Raw genomic sequence first — 16,121 nt, 5'->3', positions numbered from 1 at the left:
CCTGAAGTCTGAGGAAAACAAAAGTATTTTGTAATTGCTTACAGAATATTATGTAATAATCATGTTTCACTGCCAAATCTCAAATCTGCTGCCCTCTGAACAGGTTAAGTGAGATAATCTTCAACTAATCCATATATCACTGTCTTTAATCTCTTAATCCAGTTTTTGCAAAACTACAGATTAGATCAGGTTTGCTGACAGATATAAAGGCCCCCTTATTGTGGTTTAAGAAGCACTTCTGGTGAGTCAGTACAGTCCTGAGAACTACAACTGCCTTGTCCATACCAGGTTCAACAGAGAGTAAAATAATGATTCTGTTGTACTCAAGTCTACAAGAACGATTGTAGTTACCCTGTTGGCTACAAACTGTGTCTCAAGATTGTAAAAAGACAGTTATGTGCAGTAAAACACCTCAGTACCATTAATTAGCCTTTACTTTAGCCATTTAGTGCAAACCATTTTAGAAGTTCGCTTTGTGACGCAATCCTACAAATGAAGATGATTCCAAAGTACTTTAACCTCCGGTGCAAATTTGGGTTGCACCAAACATTTGTAAATCCAGCATCACGTTTGTGTGTGAAATAATTGCTAAATTCTTAGTAAATGCTAGCTGGTTTCAAACTAGTGATTTGCTAAATCAGGTTGCACCATAAAAACTTTAGGAACGTCTTCGCTTGTAAAGACTTCAGAAATGTGTGAATTCAAATGTAGGGTTAAAAATTGGAATGGAATGGATCAAAACTTTAATACGAGCGAATGCAATGAAAAGGGACTCCAACAACACCTGCACAGTTTAGTAACAGGACCCTCCCTCTTCTTGTGTAATATATACCCTCCTCCTAAACTTACCCTACCCCTCCTCCTCACCCCACACAGCCACATATTGTTTATATTCTCCAGATTCCACCTTCACAGGTAGCTAGTTGGTCTTGGTCATGCTCTTGGCCTTCAGGTCTGCAAGCTTGTTGGTGACAAAGTTCCACTTAAAGGAAGCATCCTCGCTCCCTCCTCCCAGTGAGACGTATTTGGAGAAGCTATTGTTGCTGCTCTCCCCTCCTCCTTCATTCTCATTCCCCTCTGTTATCTGCCCATCCTGCCTCTCCTCCCCTTCGGCCTCTGTTACCCCTTCCTCAACCTGCCCTACTGACACCTCGTTTTCAGCAGCAGCAGCAGCTGCGGCCTCTGCCTGCTTCTTGGCAGCCCAGTTGGCTGCAAAGCTATCCCAGAATGCTGCGCGCCTAGTGGGTCGTGGAGGCTCCTCTGGCTTTACTGCAAGTGGACTGAGAATTAAGAGAAAACAGAGGGGTTAGATTTGAAAGACAATCAAATACAAGTGGTGACTTTGTCTTTGAAGGGTTTAGAGTTTCTTATCTTAGATTTTATTCTAGTGCTGAACTCTCTACACCACACTGAGGCTAAAATTAACATTTTTTTTAGTTCAGCATTTTTCGGAGAGAGGGCTGCACTGAGGACAGAAACACCAAAGCTCAGCTGGGATGGTTAGTTAAAAATAAGGTTTGACCGCAGGGCCAAAAAAAAAGGCAAGGGATGGTGAAAGAAATAGTACTACTAGCAGCTTAGTAGATGCCAAGGTCATAAATCATTGCCAGTAAGCATCTAGCATTTAGTTGAAGTATTTCAATTAGAACTGGGCAAAGTTTTGTTGAAAATTCACAATTTTTGGGAGGACTTTCTTATATATTCCTACATATGCATTCCAGTGACTATTTCATGCTGTATGTTTAGCACCGGTTTCACATTATAGAGCCATTTAACTGTTGTTGAAACACTGATGATATGTAATTTAGACATCTAAATATTTTTAAACCAATTTTAGCCAAATTTAAACCAGCAAGGGCTACCAGGTAAGTCTTTGCAATTCATATTTTAATCTGTATTTTAAATCAGAGATATTTATTTTAGGTTATTTCTGGTCAAGTCGGATTGTCAGTTTACTAACTCTTCCCACATAAATTTAACTTAAGTTAAAGTTTATTCATCCTCCTTGAATGTTGTGAGATTGGATTGAGGTTGGTTAATTAAACTCCACTATGATTTATGCCATAATTGCAGAAAAGAGTCCTCTGAATGAATACTTCTTATGGAGCCTTCAAAGATCCCTCATAGTCAAACTTACCTATCTTGTTTTCACCTACACAAACCTTACAGACGGTAATAGGTGCAGGGCGGACAGATGTCAACACAAGAGAAAGATTTCCACTCACTGGTCAGGGACTGGCGGGCTCTCAGTCTCCTCTAGAAGCTGGTGTTCGTCGTCTTTGTTGAAGAGAGATGATAGCCTGTTCCAGCTTTTAGTTCCAGCCCCCTGCATCTGGACACACAACCAACCACACACATAGGGTCAAAGGTCACAGTAGGTATACATTTGGGGGATTTCAGAGTCTCAATTGAATATAGATCCTCTGTGATACTTGTAGAGGGAGACTTATTAGCATTTATTATTATATTCTTTTTTGTACAACACCCACATTCTAAAGTATTTTCTTATGGTTAAAAATAAGACAAAGTTCAGCCCACATACTTTCTTGGCCAACTGGGAGACAGCGTTGGGACCCTCATCTTCTTGCACTGGACTCATATCATTCTCCATCTCACAGACCTGCAACAGCAAAACAAAAGACAACATGCATATATTTAACCTGTGCATGCAGTATGTATTCCAAACACACTCCCAGATGTAGCAGATGCACAGGATTCGTGCACATTGAACGCCATCTAGTGAACATAGTGGGTACTGCAACAATGTCAACATAAAGACACTGTAGGAGACTGACACATAAACAAAAAATTATTATTAAAAAGATTGAGTAGATTTCTTGAGTTTAAATTATTCGCAGTTATCTTTTTCTTTGAAATGTATCTTTCCATATTTAGGATTGTTTGTTTGTTTGTTTGTTTGTTTGTTTGTTTGTTTGTTTGGTTGGTTGGTTTATGCCTTTACTGATTAACTCTTAACATTTCCACATCAGGGCATGCTCTGACACGAGGAAAGATAACAGTAATCCACTTTTGTTGTCTCAGATTTCACAGGTGCATGTGGCGCAATGTCAACTCAAATAGCAGCGATAAGAACTACAAATCCTTTTAAATGTAAACTATCTGCAAACACACACACACACACACAGTATTCCCCATCATCCCTGCAGAGGCCCTGGCATTGTGAGAGACCACAGTTTGAAGCTGTCAGCTGACTCGGTGAGTACACCCTGTGGCCCTGGCTATCTGTCTCATCCCCGCTGTCAGTCAGTCAGTGGAATGCCATCTAATCCGTTTGTTCAGCTCCCGAGCAGGATCCAGTTTCTCAGCACTCTAGAGATCTGGGTCAATGCAACACTCTCTGTTTCTCTGGTACCAAACCCTGTATGGGGTGCAGGTATTGCGATAAGACCATGAAACCATTATAAATTGCTTGTTGCATGGCTTTAATATATAGTCCTCCAAGTTGCTATATTGAATTCATTTTCTATCTGCAAGTGGATCCAATTTTTGATACTGCAAAGAGAAGATCTGACAGTGGAGCAGTTTGCCAGTGCTGAACAAAGCCAAAATACACTAGAAGAAGCATTCTCAACTCCTGCCTTTAAGTTCAATTTGCACAGAGAGCAGTCTGAATATCAAGCTCCCCTTCCCTGCAATGAATAAGAAATGATGAGCAAAACAAAACCTGGTGGTTTCTGACTTCTGTGTCAACAGCCACATCAACTCTCAGATAGATTTCCAAATGCACACAAATCGCTAAGAGGAGCACAGGTGGAGTAAGACAGGAAAAGGTTATGTTTCTGTACCTCTTCAGCAGTGTCCTCTTCATATTCAGGATTAAGGGTCTTCATCACTTTGCTCTTATAAACCTTCCACACAGGATTCATGTTTGCACAAATGCGCAGATGCTTAACACTCCTGTGAAGACCTCTCTATGCCTCTGTGGTCCACCCTCAGCCCAATATCTCCACTTCCAGCTTCGTCTTGTCTCAGTTGGGCCAACTTTGACCTGTTTCCATGCATAAAGTTCTCAGCTGCTTTTAGACAGAGACAAAGAGCGGGGAACTTGTTCAGCACCGAGGCTCAGGCTGTTTCATACTGCTTCTCCTGGTCAGATTATGTCTCTTCTTGTCAAACCAACAGGGTTGACAGCTGCTTTCGTCCCCACAGAGTGTCTGAACAGGTAAAGCTGGGAAGCTGTGCTGTGCTGCACTGTGCATGCGCCCACGCAGGTGCACACACACACATGCACACACCCAGCGTCACGGTTGAGAATCCCTGCCTCGGTTACCTGGAAACAGGTGTGGATTTCCTCATGCATATTTCAGAGAATCTCTTTTCCAGAGCCAGAGGTCCATTGTCAGCCAGCGTTGGTAGACTGGCTCCTGTAACCCTGACGCACATGCACAAACACTCACACAAGTACACACACATGTAGAGTATGGTCCTGTTTATAATGTAGAATGAGAGCTTATTTTAATGATTGTAAAGCTACAACAGCTCAGTGCATTGAGAAAGTTCAGGTTTTATCATGTTGCCATCAAAGTTTGCTCTTAACTATTCTTAATAATAAAGTAATTAAAAAAAAAAAATCTCTTGTTATATGACCTGTAATTTCACGTAACTTTATTTTGTACATCATACCTGCAATTTATTTATGGAAATACACTTTTATGCTATCTCAACACTTATCCTCAACTGTTACCTGGCCACTTCCTTGCAGTCCTCCCCTCTGCTCTCATTTGTCATCCCTGCATATCAGTCAAAACACCAATCAAATTCATGACCACTGCAAGGTTTTTTGTGACTAGTCGCTTGGCAACCTGAGAGGGCTGGCAAGTGTTGTGTAGATAAAGGGAGATGTCTAAAGCTTTGATGACTGATTGGGTTTCAACAGCCACCCACAACAATACAACCTACTATATAAATATACAGTTTCTAAGACACATATGCTAATATCTGAGAAATAATTAAATCCAGTGGTTACTCAGAATGTCTCAGTTATCTGTTTTTATGGCAGCAATGACAACCGCATGGCAAAAAAAACAACATAACTATAACAATTGTCCATTTAATATATGTTTACTGTATGTAAAGCTATCTGGTAAAGCCTTGATGATAATCTTAATTATACACTAAAGATATCTGATCCGTCTGATAGCTCTCTTGTTTCTGGTTTTGATTACCATACATAGTTAGACAGTAGTGAAGCTGTAAGATCGTGCAAATCCATAAGAACAACATGAATTATGAATGCAGCTCTATGGACAAGGGTTAGAGCACGTCTATACCGTCTATACACATGTGTTGATGGATGTTGGTTACTTGAAGAGCAGCCAGTCTGGTTGTGGTTGGAGCATATCAGATTTCCGATTGCAAAGGACACACACAAGTTTTTCCCAGAATTAACACCCAACAAAGGAAGTGGATTTTTATGGATGCAGCATGGCCTCTTTAATGACCTACAAGTATGTAATATGACTTTTAAATAATAAAACTGTCTACAAGCGGAAATATCATTACAAAAATTAAAATGCACATGTGAAGGTTTAGAGCAGGAAATCATACAGGACTTTTGCATTAAAACAATTACATAATAATAACATTGAGGTCATGGGCGCGCAGGGGGTTGAGTGGTTAGAGTGCATGCCATATACGCAGCCGACCCTGGTTCGAATCCCGATCGGAGGTCCTTTGCTGCATGTCACCCCCTCTCTCTCCCATGTTTCCTGTCAATCTACTAATGAATAAAGGCATCTATGCCAACAAAATCTTAAAAAAACAAAAAAAAACAAACACTGAGGTCATGATGAGATGAGGTTGACATGTGTCACACAACCATGTCTCCAATAAGGGAAAATATGATTTGTGAGTGAGTGGTTAAGGTTAGGATTAGGAAAGTAGTGGTGATGGTTGAGGTTAGGGTAAGTATCCAGGAATTGAAGACTGATGGCAGGTATACCATCAGCCTGTACTGAAACAGGAAATGAATGTAAGTCTATGTAATATTCCCAAAAGTGGCCATGATATAGAAACACTACATAGGATGCTGTGCTGAAGGACATAAACTGCCCATAAACTAAGATACAAATTTAGCAGGGATACCAAAATATGTATGTAAGTAAATCCTGCATACAAAGCCAAGAATGAACCTTCAGGCTAGTTATAGATAGATGTAGTACAATACATTATGTAGAATATGCCATGTTCATAGAGTATGGACATATTTTAAAGTCTGTTATACCAGCAGAAATTGGGAAATTTCCTGACCACATTAAAGTTTTTCACACATAATAATATGAAAGAGCAGAACTGGAGTCTGACACACAAAAAAAATACAAATATTCACTTTCTTTAAAATCTTTTGGATTTTTCCACTTCATACTCATTACTTAATTTAGTATCATCTGATCACAGACTGTCCTCTCTAATCTTTACGCTGATTATATTATCATGCCTATCGTGCTCATTTAAAAGTAGAATACATTTCTTAGATCTATTTTAAATCTCTGCCAGTACTTAACATGATCTGAATGTGTTAAAGGTGGCCATATGCTTTAATATAAACACACTAATAGGCAAACTCAGAGCTTCAATAAGAACTGTGTATATATTCTTCTTTCCTGGATTTTGTTTCAATGATCTCTTATTCTGATTTGCTTATTTATTACCAATATGATGTTTTTTTTCAGATTAAAAGCAAATACTGTATTTTAAATACTGTCACATACAGCTGCAGGTCATTGCCTCAAGTCACCATCAGGTGGCTCAAGAGTCCTTCCCATTGTTTGACATCTGGTTTCAGATATAATGAAGAAGCAGAAATTGTCTTAATTTTAAATGTGCCATGATTATTATAATACATTTTTATCATAGAATAACAATCTTCTGATGTTTGTAAAAAGTGGTGATGGATTTTTTTCCTCTATAATTTTAGTAATGAAAAGATCAAGTACAACAATAAATACACCATAAGCAAATATTTCATTCAAAATATTTGAGTAAAAAACGTTATGAGCAAAAGGTTCCTTATGAAAATTCAAATCTACAAAAGAGGTTTCATTATGTGTGTGTTTAAAGTCATCAAAGTTGTGATCAGTAAGTCTGACTTTATGTTTCTTGACAACCTTCATTTAATACAAATTATCAGCATTATGACCTTCGCTGTGTTGTCTGTTGTCGAAGGGTTGGTCATTCTGTTAGTCAGTAATTGACCAAGATGTGTCCTTGTTTCAATCTTTCCTGTCCTAAGGTCTTCATGAATGTGGGTCATGTGTTTGTGTCATGACAGTCTTTGTTCCCTTGAGCAGTTGCATGTTTTCCCTGTCAGCTTGTTTCCACCCACATTAAAGCACTTTGTTCCATGATTATTAGCTGAGGAAGGGTTTGACTGCAACTGATTGCTCTCAACACTTTCTCTACATGAGTGTTACAAAAAAAAAAAAAAAATCCTAATCTGGGGTTGATCTCATGACAACCAAGATGGATTCCACTTTGATGCTTGCTTATGCAGTGATAAACCTGATCCTCCTCTCTTACATTTGCCCATGTCTGTAGGGTACTTGAGTCCATCTATGTATGTGCCGTGCAGTGCAACATATGCATGCGATGCAACCTTGTTTGGTGTTGTGTTATTGCCCTTGCCTTCTTTTCTCGGCCACTAGGAGGCGACAGTTAAACAATGCAGTTTGTCAGATATGGAACATAATGTACAGAACACAGTGTACATGAGCATTGGTCCATCATGTGTGTTTACCCTACATACTGTCCACATGCAGACCTGTTCAAAGTCGCCCTTGGGATAAACAACAGCTGAGCCCTTCCTCAGAAAAGTCTGCATTATCTTCCAAACTATAGTATATCTTAAATGCACAAAAGAGGTGTAATTTTGAGCAGATTCAGTTTTATACTTTTGCAGAAACATGTATTCTTCATGCCAAGGACATCACTGCCAGCAGAAATAATTTTAAGATTCTGGTCAAGTGACAGCTAATCCTATGGACAAGATGATGTGACTACATAAGAAGGCTGCAATAAATCAATTCAACCTCTTTTGTTGATGCAGACCTCCCACCAGCACAGAGTGAAGTACAGCATGGGGTCACTGCTGGAGGGGAAGAATAGTAGTGGTCTTCGCTGACCCGTCACATGGTCAGATTCTCCTCACTACTGAATCTAGACCAACAACCACATATATAACCAGGGCATGTCATGAGATAAAACAGGACAGATTATCACAAGTCTTAAACAGATACAAGTTATCTCTCATTGAACAGAGCTTTGTATCTCCCATCAAGCAGCATTGCACACTCTTAGGGATGACATCAGCGTGACTTTTTAAAGGTGCAGTGTGTAGAATTGAGTAGCAATGGACTTGGCAGAACTGGAGTATAATATTCATAAGTATGTTTTGTGATTAGTGTGTAATCACCTAAAAATAAGAATCTTTGTGTTTTTGTTACCTTGGAATGAGCCCTTTATAGCTACGAAGGGAGTGGGTCCCCTTCAATGTAGCACTGCCATGTTTCTACAGTAGCTCAAAGTGGACAAACCAAACACAGGCTCCTCACTGCTAGTTGCCACTAAATCATACACACTTGTCCTTAAGTAGTTGTATACTGAAATATAAAACTTGCGGTACAGTCTCAAAGGAAACATATCGTAAGTGGTGGGGGAAAGTATTTAGATCTTAAGTTAATTTAGCGATACAGCATAAAAATACTATGATATACTATTACATGTGCTTTCAGTATTTTATATTAGAAAAAGTTCAGTATTGCCAATAAAAATATACCTTAAGTACCTATCCTGTGTGTATTATATCATTTTACATCATAATACTTGAATATTTTACTGATCCATTTACATTATGAGCAAGCAGCATTTGTGGAGCTAACGTCTGTACATGCTGTTGGGTAATTGAATTGATAAATATTCAACTAATAATTATAACTGTCAAAAGTAGTGGAGTAGAAGTAGCTTGGAGGTACTTAAGTAAAGTACAAGTAGCTAAAAACAGTATTATTTTAATGTTATGATGATACTGGAATAAATGTGCTTAGTTATATCCATCAATGCAAATGTGTGACCTGGGATGCCGTAGTGTTCCTGTCCAAAATGCCAGTAAACCGTAATCTGAGTGTGGTTAACATGCACCACAGGATGTCCATTAACACCCGTCAGTGCAGGTGAACCATATGATCCTCTGACATAACAAGTTACACTCATTGCTAATTTGGAGTCAAGGACCTTTGCGGTGGGCAATCCTTTACATCTGTGCTCGCCCTTCTCCTCAGCTCCCCATCTACAGTATCTTGTCACCACCACATGCTCATATCCACTGGTGTCCATGTAATACTAGTCCATTTAAGACTCTGTTGTTTAACCTCCTGTGGTAGTTTGGATCGGACAGTGAAATTCCATCAGTGTGTGTGTGGCCCCGGGGAGAAATTAAAATGATGATTCATGTGTGAATGCTAACTGGACAGAATGTTTCCACACCAAAATAGATCTGAATGTAAAGGCAGAGCCACCCTCGGAAGATGAAAATTGGCTGATGGCGGTATGAGCCATGTGCTGAATGGTTAAAAGGGTGGGACATGGACCCTTTTGCCCTTTGCTCTAGTTACTCTGCAGGAATACCTGACTGAAAATAAAGGTTGGAGCAAATGAGACTGGAAATTTCAGACTATATACATCTGACTGTCACTCTCAACTAGAAGATGATAGATCATTTCCAATGCTATAGGCCAGTAGGTCACATATAGTCTGACGCTGACGTTGCTTGGCCTACTTTACTGTGCATGTACAGTTTTTCCTTTTGGTTCATGCAATACATCACATTAAATAACTTATTTGACATTTTGATAAATATCTTCATTTACTTTCTTACAAGTTAGACTTAAAGATCTTTGTCTTTGCAGCAAATATGAAGCTCCAGCCAGCAGCTGGTTAGCTTTACTTTGCAGGAGAAAACAGAAAGTCTGGCACTCACCAGTCTGTCAGCACCTCTAAAGTTCACTAATCAACAAGACATCCCATTTTATTAATACATACAAAAATGTGTTAAAAAATGCAATTTGTGGTATTACTTATTATTTTAAATGGACAGACATGACAGCATTACTGATCTTTTCAAATCTTTACAAGAAATTTCCCCAAATTTTGAACTTTCCCCAAATTTTTAGCTAAAATCAAGACATATCTGCTACCCCTCTTCACAGACTCAATACTGTACAGTATCTCAATGTTTAATCTCATTAATTGTTAGAGGACATACATTTTACAATATTACAAAAGAAATAAGCAAAGACAAGACGACATGAGTCAGAAACAAAGTCAATTTCAGTCATCCACTCCTCACTCAGACTTATGTTTAGTACTATTGTTCAATCCAAAGAAGGTGTATGAAAAAAATGTACTAGGGCATACTGAAGTTCTGCAAAGAAATATTCACCACAGTAGTATTAGGATCATATCTCAAACCATCCACAGTTCTGCTAAAAAAAATCAGTAGAAACAGCTTTCTTAAAAGTGTTGTTTGTTGAAACTATTTCATGTCTCATGACGAGTCAAGTCAAGTGAACATGCAAAATATTTGTTTATACAAATGTAAAAGTAAGTGTAAATGTTGTACATAGCATGGCTTGAAGGTAAGTGGTGATGTGTATCAATGCAAGCAAAGAATAGTTTCACTGAAACAGCTAGATAAACAAATGAAGGACATTTCATTATGACTAAAGTTGATCTTCCACTTTCTGCCTTTTTTTGTGGCATCTCTCTGACTCCTGGATGTGTGCTTGAGTATTTGCACACAGCACGTCTGCCCTTATATAGTGTTTTGGGGGCTAATAACAATTGGCCAGCTGTGTCTGATTTAAGATCAAGTGGGATTTGTCATTGAAGACACCTGGGTGAGAGCAGATTTGGGTGGTTAAGAACATTTGGTGCATTATCTTATTTTTTTCTTGAATCTTTTCTCTAAGGCTAAGTTCACACTGCAGTTAAAAGTGACCTGAATCCGATTTGTTTGCTCAAATGTGACGCTTATCTGATTTGTTTCTGACAATGTGAACAACGCAAGTTGCATTGAATCTGACATTTCCAAATCCTGAATCGGATATATATCGGATTTTTTTTTAATGCAACTGCAATCTGAACAGTCAGGTCGCATTTAATGCAAATTACTAGTTTCATGTAATGTTGTCTTTACAAAGTGACAGTTTTAGCAAATATGACAAAAAGTTACTTTTATAAGACTTACCAACTGCAGCTTTAAGGCCTGCAGTGTGAACGTAGCCTTCGAGAATGTTGCTACATGAGGTAGATTGTTTTGTAGATCACCTCATTGTACTACAGTAAAGACTTATTGGTCACCTGCAAAAGGCACAGTTACATCTGCATTAGTGTGTATTTATTTGTTATTTGTATACATCCATATGTGCATGGATATTTGACCCACATGGTCGCATGTTTCAAAAAAAGCTGTTGCATAATGCGGCCATTGCATGAACACCTCTGCTTGTTCGCATTTCCTTCTGTATTCTTCTCATGTTTTACGAGGCTCTGCAGACATGTGAGTTTCAGCGCAGTTGCTTTCCATCGTGCCAACTGTTGTGTAACGCACAATAAAATGCCCATTCACAGCTCATCTTACCTCCCAAAACAGACTTTCACTGAGGTTATTGTTTCCATCATCATCTTGGCGTCAGACTCGGTTTTACATAAAAACTTTCAAGGTTACTACTCCCAATGTTTTCACTCAAACAAGCACACATGCACACTTGTAGCTCTCAGCTGACTGAACATGTTCAATTTTACAGTTGTTTTTTGTGCTTATTATCTCATTGTGCTATCATAGACTCATCCAGTCAGCACTGCAACAGGCCTCATTGTGAAATATCATTTCAATCAATTGTCAAAATATCACTTGCAGTCTAATTACATTCACTCATAATAATTAATTGTATAACAATAATAGAATTATGAAAACAGGTTCAGCATTGTGCAGTGTTATGTTGAACGTAATAACACAGATAACAGTGCAGAAATACAAATAAAACTACACCCATATCTATAATTTTGTTGCCTCAGTGCAGGCTGGGAGGCTTCCCAACAGGCCCAAACCCTGGGGAAACTATAATGTATACTCCTTTCTTTAGTAGGAATGAATCGGTATCACAATTTGTAACAATCCAAGAGTCTAATGAACCAAGCTGTTCATACACAGTTTAAATTCTAACTTTACTCCAGTTACTGTGAATTTAGAGTTAACACAGTCCATCCACCAGCATCACTCAAGTCTTTGATGTGAGCTTCAGGTTGACAGAGTTCCTTAAGTCCCGACCTCTGTGTTGTCTTTGAACACATGTACACAAATAAAACTTCTTCTCACACCTGCTGAAAGGTTGGTCTGTCAGTGAATAGTGAAGCATTCAAATGACTATCTGCAGACACTGAAGTATAGGTGATTCAATCTTCCTTTCAGAGGCAGCGAAAGAATGGATTGGTTCAATGACTAAATCAGCTTAAGCAAACCTTTAACATGTTGGAGTTTAGATTAGATTAAACCTTCAGTGTCATGAGTGTCAGTCCATGTCGGCAGTAGGACAAGAAATTACTCCAACATTTTGCATAATTGACTCGCAGAAATAAACGTTACCAAATATTAAGACAATGTGAATGAGTCTTTCTAATCTCTTTTTATTTTTCTTGATTCAAGAAGGAACTTATAAGCATCCTTATTAGAAAAACACAGTTGACAAATTGACCAAGATTATGATTTAAGCCAGACCAAAAAGTAAAAAAAACCTGAGGCCAGATAGTCCATGAAATCATTCAACCTCAAATAACCTGATTATTCCCACATGAACAACAGACAGTAATGTACAGACACAAGAATCATCTTGAAAGTGTTTGGGAGGATCTCAAGCTGTGACTTGTGAACCTACAGTTTACTGCCTCAGGGTGATATAAATATACACACACAACCTATTGCTGTAATTCCTGAGGTTGTGAACTCACTGACATGACATCCTGTAAGAGAGAAGACACTCCAGTTCACCATAATCACAAGTCATTCAATGTCATCCCCAATTCAAAGACATTCAAAGTTGGTTTTGCATGGTTTAGTAAGCTGCCTATGAACTATAATTAGGGTGTACTTTATTGTTGAGTCTGTCCATGCAGCAATTTCTTCTGTTTACGTGTGTTGGCCATACTACATAGATGAAATGTAAAAGAATAAGGTGTAACAGCACTCCACTCAACAACATCAACTGCAACCATTTTCTCATCCACATAAGTAGATATGGCATTATCGGTGGGTCAGTACATCACTTTGGTCCCGACTGAAATAACACCTATTGATGGATAATCATGAAATTTTGTGCAGATAGTCTTTGTTACAAGATGATGAGGTCAATAGTTTTGGTTTCCTCATCAACTTCTAGATAGATTGCCATGAAATTTAGTACAGATGTTCATATTGCCCACAAGAATGAAATTATAATGTTGATTACTTCCCATATTGCGTCATCATCAGGTCAAAATATTTGGCAAAACAAATGATTTTCCCATTAGGTGTACTTTGTGTTAATAGAATAAGAATGTCTTCTCGCTTTCCAGGATTTACTGACAAAGTTATAACGAAGAACAGAAAGCAGAGTGGTGTCAAAATCGTGCCAGGATTGTTCTGTTGTTGAAATGTGGCTCTGGCCTCTGGGGGGAAACATTTTGGCAGCGTGACCAATGTCGGTTATTTTGGTAAGAGAAACACTGGTCACACAACTTTACAGGTGAGCAGCTCGAGGATACTAGAGCCAAATGTTTGTGCTCCAGTTTGTTTACTTACAGTTACTTACCTGGAGGACACGTTGAAGGAGTCAGCTTTTCATATCCAAACACATTTCTCAAATTGTATAAGTGGTTTCATGCTCTTCTGTTTGCCCGTGTAAGGTTTTTTTTTTTTTCAGGATAACCTGTTCAAACCAGCTGAGGAGCAGTTACAAGCGGATTTTTTACTGCAGGCTGGAGGCAGTTCCCCAACAGCAGGCCTGCAGTTTTCGCTCAACAGGAATCTAAAGTTAACCACCAAGAAGTAAACAGTCATACAGGCACATAGAGAAGAGTTTAAAAATATGTTGCTGTACACACGTGTTAGACTAAAACATACAAAGATTTCAAGCGGGTATGAAGGAAAGCACATATATACGCAGGCTTCATATACACATATCGCAGCAGAATTCAGTCAAGAACATACAGAAGCATGTTGTGTATTCAACACGCACATGTAAATTTCTTGGTACCTGCACTGAAATGTTACCTGGGTGCGGTTTTGGGTTTGATCCAGTCAGCTCATAGTGCTCCTGATCAACTGTATAAACTCATGTCATGCATTAGAGATGATAAAATTAAGCCCTGGATTGAAATTATGCATACCGTGTGTTTTTGATTCCTTTTAAAAGCCCGAGAGCAACATCACATTAGAAGAAAGTACTCACTGGGCTTGCTCAATGTCAACACAAACACGCATGACAAACATAGTGAAACGTCATGTAAGAAGCTATGTGTCACGTAGTACATGTATTAGTGTGCATCATACACATGGCTGTGAGCATGTTAGCCAGCAAACATGACCAGTGTTCATGACAGTGAGATGAATCATGTTATGCAACAGAGCCATATGGCCCCAGAGATCAGTTAACTGACAGCTCATCTGACCAATAAGGAGCAGCTGTTGATTCAGAGCAAATTTAACTAGCATGCAGTGGCAGTAAATTTTCTAGTGTTGACTGTCCCGGTTGTTCCAACTGGATGCGAGCCCACAGGTTACAATCAGCATCCATATGAAGAGACATGTGTGAGCCTCTCTTGCAAAACTGAGGCTCTCAGATGACCATCGACTCCAAAATTAACCTGAACTGCCATAAAGTGTGTCAGTGAAGAAGAGAAGGGGTGTCTGCCAAGGGAAGATTAGAGGAAGGGATTCAAGGGGACGGAGGGATGAGATGAGAGGATTAATATGTAATAGCTATCGTTCAACTGTGCATTCTCTCTATAGCAGTGCTGGGTGTGGATCTCTGGAACTGCTACTGCGGTAAGAGGAACTTTACCAGGTGCCAGATGAGTTACACATACAGCAGTGACAGAAAAGGAAATAGAAAGAGTAGTAAACAGAAGAGAGGGTGTTACATTTGGACACAAGCAACAGAATTGGCAGCAAGCAAGACATTTTGTTTATTGTAAACTGAGTGAAGTGATAAAGTAAACAGAATAAATACAAATGCTCATATATAAAAGCCCACAAAGGTGCAAGTTGAAGCAGGCAAACAGACTGACTGTGTTTTCCCTGACTCTGCTGTTAGAAAACCAGCAATGTATAACTAAACAGAAATTACTGATTAAATCTGCAGGGGTTCTGGAGCACCAAACAAAGTTGAATGTAAAGCTTAGATACATTCATTGTGTTACTGGAAAGAAGTAGCTAGATTAAATCTTTAAACCTGCTGGGAAAATCTAAGTGGAGGCAGAAAATGAAGGGGTGGTAATACCCTCTGGTTCCTCAGCAGCTTAGCAAGACATTAAAGCCAAATAGTGACTGTTCCAATGGGAGCTTCAGCACGCAGCTCCCACTCTTAACTACCTGGATGTGAAGCAGCCTATTAAGGAAAAAACAAACATTTCTGTTAAGCATTGTCTTTGCATGGTTTTGACAGCCCATGATGCACTCCTGGGGCGACTCACTTAATTACTGCAGGTGTCAGCGTAATAATCACTCAATCTCTCAACAGTTGGCAGACAATTTAAAGGAGCCCGCGGGTATTTTAGTCACTTAAGCTATTCCCAAAAAGGTGCTACTGATGTCTAAAAAGATAAACCTGTTCACATCATCTCAGATTGGGTTTGATACTTTACAATTTTTAATAGGAAGTTTTCTGTTGCTCGCTGAAGCCAGCTGAAGGTGTAGGGTTTGAAAGGGTCAGCATCTAGGAGGTGGGGAGGGAACTAATAGAAGATGCTATTGAGTTGCATTATGGGAATTGTAGATTGAAAGATGTATTCAGAGCTTGACCCACACTTGAGGAGATTGGTACCCCTGCTGCTTCAAATTATTTTTCAAA

The 16,121-nt window shown here is 39.0% G+C and overlaps 1 protein-coding gene across 1 annotated transcript; it reads right to left on the bottom strand.

Moving 5' to 3' along the window:
* Positions 1-919: 919 nt before the first annotated feature.
* On the bottom strand, positions 920-3,887 carry LOC128367029 (uncharacterized protein C1orf232). The gene is made up of 4 exons (XM_053327817.1): positions 3,807-3,887; positions 2,543-2,620; positions 2,226-2,332; positions 920-1,280 (listed from the first exon to the last, which is right to left on the bottom strand). The coding sequence occupies exons 1-4, from the start codon at positions 3,885-3,887 to the stop codon at positions 920-922; spliced, it is 627 nt and encodes a 208-aa protein (XP_053183792.1).
* Positions 3,888-16,121: the final 12,234 nt, after the last annotated feature.

The sequence above is a fragment of the Scomber japonicus genome, chromosome 10 (assembly GCF_027409825.1).
Source record: "Scomber japonicus isolate fScoJap1 chromosome 10, fScoJap1.pri, whole genome shotgun sequence".
Taxonomy (NCBI): Eukaryota; Metazoa; Chordata; class Actinopteri; order Scombriformes; family Scombridae; genus Scomber; species Scomber japonicus.
The sequence above is the reverse complement of the archived record's forward strand: the minus strand, read 5'-3'. Positions and strand labels throughout refer to the sequence as shown.